General features: G+C 45.4%; 1 protein-coding gene across 1 annotated transcript; it reads right to left on the minus strand.

Moving 5' to 3' along the window:
* Nucleotides 1–749: 749 nt before the first annotated feature.
* On the minus strand, nt 750–1,920 carry LOC119362819 (putative glycine-rich cell wall structural protein 1). Its single transcript, XM_037628082.1, has one exon. The coding sequence runs from the start codon at nt 1,884–1,886 to the stop codon at nt 999–1,001; it is 888 nt and encodes a 295-aa protein (XP_037483979.1). The 5' UTR covers nt 1,887–1,920; the 3' UTR covers nt 750–998.
* Nucleotides 1,921–4,036: the final 2,116 nt, after the last annotated feature.

Here is a 4,036-nt window from a genome sequence, read left to right on the forward strand (position 1 = left end):
AATGTTGTACTACTTTATTATGACAAACATGATAATTAATAAGTAAGATACTAACTAATGATACTATGTATTACGGAAGTAGTATTATACACTAGTATCATATGCATGATACTGCATGATAATAATACATGATACCCCTGTTACGACCAGCCTAAACAAGTTGAAGGCCGTACGTATGGCAAATGACCAAATAGATCTTTGTAAGGTCGACCTACAGGCAAGCCTAGTAGTATTAGCCTGAATTATTGTCAGCAGGTTACTAATGCATTGGGCTTTGGGTCTCTGTATTTATCTCATCTGTCCATTTTTATCTCTTTCGTTACTCATAAAGCCTGCCACATACTCCATGCTAGCCAAACCAGCCACCACCCCCCACAGAGAAAGGAATAAATTAAGGGCAACCTGCAGAACTATCATTGAGGCCTCCTTTGCATAGGATAGGAATTTTAAAAAAATAGGAAAATTATAAGGAGTGAGATGACATACATCTCAGTTCCTATATAAAAAATATATCATTTGATACATAGAATATGATTTTTTTCATTGAGTCCAGGCTAGTATTTTTTTCCTTCAAAATGTGAAGAATTGATTCCTATCCTACATAGGAATAGGAATACATTCCTACAAACCAAAAGGCTTTAAGTGAATTTTTTTTCTTTGCAATCCTATCCTATGAAATTCCTATAAAGTTCCTACAAATCAAAGGAGGCCTGGCCTTTTTTAAAACAAGCAGTAGCAAGGCATATTGGTTCAAAAAGTAGTAAGCAAGCACTCAGACTAACAATGAAATAACATAAGATACACGTAGGTAACGATTACATCTCAGTAGATTGCTCCACTAACTACTTAGTACTTCCACTAGAATCATGGAGCCCTTTATTTGGAAGCACCTAGTAAAAACCCTATGAATGAAGAGAAACACAAATGATGTGAAATCGTGAAATGAAGAGACTAGAGTACATGATGTGCTCCAATTCTAGCTTGTTCGAAAAGGAATTTTAAGGGTATCCGCCACTGCCAGACCCGGATCCGCTACCTCCACCGCCGCCGAACCCACCATTGTTGCTGCCGCCTTCACCACCACCCGTTCCAGCACCGGTTCCAGCGGCATAGCCTTGCCCATAGGAGCCAGTGCTACCAGTCCGTCCGCCTCCAATGCCAGAGCCAGAACCAACTCCCATACTCGGACCTTGAGCTACGCCTCCACCCTGGCCACCACCGTTGCCGCTACCCCCTCCACTTGCATTCCCCCCAGAAGTGTCATCGCTGGCGGCCTGTCCAGCTCCAGCGCCATTACCACCTCCATTTCCACCGTCACCACCACCACCGCCGTTACCACCACCGCCAGCTTCAGAGTAGCTGTCACCACCAGCAGAAGGAGCTACAGCCGGGGCGGTTGCTATGCCACTCTCACCTTCTCCTTGGCCAACACCCTTTCCGGCTCCAGATCCGCTTGACCCATCTGCGCCACCACCTCCACCACCGCCCCCACCCTGACCATCAGCACTGGCATACCCATTGCCACTAGGGGCTGACGCTGAGCCACTCGAACCAACACCGTTGCCACCGCCAGAGCCAGAACCGGATCCGGATCCGCCTTGAGAACCACCGCCAGCACCATGCCCCCCTCCTCCACCAAGTCCCTTGGCAAAGTTATACTTGTTACTGGAATCTCCACCGTTCTCGCCATATCCCAAGCCACCACCTCCTCCAGCCCCATGCCCCCATCCACTGCCACCCCCTCCCGACGAGCTGCCACCGCCTCCGCCTCCCCCGCCTCCACCTCCAGCACTTGAGGAGCTAGCCAACATCCTTGAAGCATTGGTGAACCCAATGCTCACGAGGACAACAAAGGCAAGAGCTACAAGCTTAATGCTAGTAGCCATTGTGACTTGTGACTGAGAGCTCGGTGGAGTGTGAGATGAGTTGGGTGTTGAAAGAAGAGAGGGTTTCGTGGGTATATATAGTAGCGGAAGCTGTGCATGCGTGATTGATGCTGAGTGTTGGATCTTACACACAGAAGGTGCACACGGTAGCATACATGCACACCGTTGACTGCAATGAATGCATCGATCAAGCAAATCTCTTCATATCTTTCTTTATAATCTCTAACTAATTGATGAGAACTGGTCAGCTGTAGAAGGGACTGAAGATACGTACTGATGCTTGGTTGAGAATTGAGATTCAATCTCCTGTCAGACACATTAATTAATTCTTCTCTTGATACGACCAGCTGTAATTTAAGAACCATGACGGCTATTGTTCTGATCGATACTGATGATGTGCTTTCTGGGAAAACACCCGTAATCTAGTTTTGTGTTGCATAAAAACCCTAAGTTTTAGGAAAACCTTTAGAAAAAAAACATCTTTGTTGCGATTTTTCGTGTGAGTTATTTTCATTTAGATTGGTTCTCACATGTTGAACCACAAAGTTCAAACCCTATACTACGTATACACTGTGTGCATAAGGGAAATGATAGTACTGCTGAAGCTGAGGTGCCCTAAAAGATCGGGTCGCAAATACAGATTGGTATCTTGCCTTGAAATTCGTGCCTCCGCCACGTGAAAGAACGTGACTTCTCTTAATCGACATTATGACCTCACGATCGATTGCACAGTGACCCATGCATGAACTGGAACCCGTGGATCCGCAAGATAGGTCTAGGAGATGTAGATCACAGGGAATCCTTTGACATTGCAGTTATGCATGCCACTTGAGCATTATGAATCATGATTCATGAACGCCGCGGATCTATATAACAAGAACAAGATACATACAGTAAGTATACCGTTCCTAAGGCATTGTCTTACTGTTAATTTAGTACCAACAGAAAATGATGTATTGTATGGTTTTTGCTTAACTAGTGTGTAACAACTAATGATTTCGATAAATGGAAACAGTGACTCGCCTAAACCGTAAGGTGCATGCATTACCATAACATTAGTACTCCTACATCTTACTTCCTACAAGCACATGAACTTGGCATGCGGAAGATGGAGCTGTGCTGTGACCGTCCGACGTCGGTCTTCGCCGTCGGTGCATGTAGTTTGAGAAAGGCTCCAGCTAGCCCCACGCTATAGCCACTAGACGAGTAGAGTTAATCTTCTGGTAGACGACGAAGGAGAGTGCTGACTTAGATTAATTGCATACTACTCGTAGGATTTAAGGCTAACAGCGGCGACCTAGGATTTAGCACTTTAACGCGTCCTCGAAGTTCAGAAATTTGACCACGTACTTCCATACACAGACAGGAACACACTTGGAGTATGCTATCTTTGGGATCGTTATGGCGACGCAAACACCAAGAGTTCGACCTACCCTAGGCTTACGATTTTGTATTCGATTATCCACCTGCATGCGAGATCCTAACTATAGCAAAGCCATTTTTCTTAAGAAGCCCATTTTCCTTAACTGGTAATTAATTCATCATCTATCATGTCAGTACAAAGAACACCGGAGGTTACAAATAAAGTTACAACCAGGTCGGTAGATCACCTAGCGACGACTACACACCCTAGAGCGAGCCAAATAGCGTCGTCATTATCGTCCCTCCCTCATCAGAGCCGCGCAAACCTTATTTTAGTAGGCAGTCGGGAAGTTATCGTACTAAGTCCTCAAACGACCAACCTACTGGAATAGCAACCGTCGCCGATGGAGAGAAGTTTATATCAGAAAGATCCAACTGACACCACATGAACGAAGACGAACGTAGACTGGACCCAAATAGATCCATTGAAGACCAGCACCGGCCAGATCCCGTAAGACTAAAATTATTTGGAACTTCATTAGAATTACTTTAATGATTTTGATTAGCATGTTAATACATTGCCCCTCCAGCATCTTAATTGATGGGATCGATCTTTAAAGGTTTTGATCTTCATGTCATTGCAAAAGCCAAGTGAGAGAATGTAACACTAGTAGAAAACAGGTTTACGTTCGGGCCAGATAAGCCCATTAGTCCCGGTTCAGTCACGAACTGGGAGCCATGGGCCCATTGGTCCCGGTTCGTAGGGCCAGGGAGCCTGCCGGGCCTCA

The sequence above is a fragment of the Triticum dicoccoides genome, chromosome 2B, assembly GCF_002162155.2.
Source record: "Triticum dicoccoides isolate Atlit2015 ecotype Zavitan chromosome 2B, WEW_v2.0, whole genome shotgun sequence".
NCBI classification, from domain to species: domain Eukaryota; kingdom Viridiplantae; phylum Streptophyta; class Magnoliopsida; order Poales; family Poaceae; genus Triticum; species Triticum dicoccoides.

What these genes read in the sequence shown, in the direction of transcription:
- LOC119362819 (XM_037628082.1), bottom strand. Translation starts at nt 1,886, where the DNA reads ATGGCTACTAGCATTAAGCTTGTAGCTCTTGCCTTTGTTGTCCTCGTG.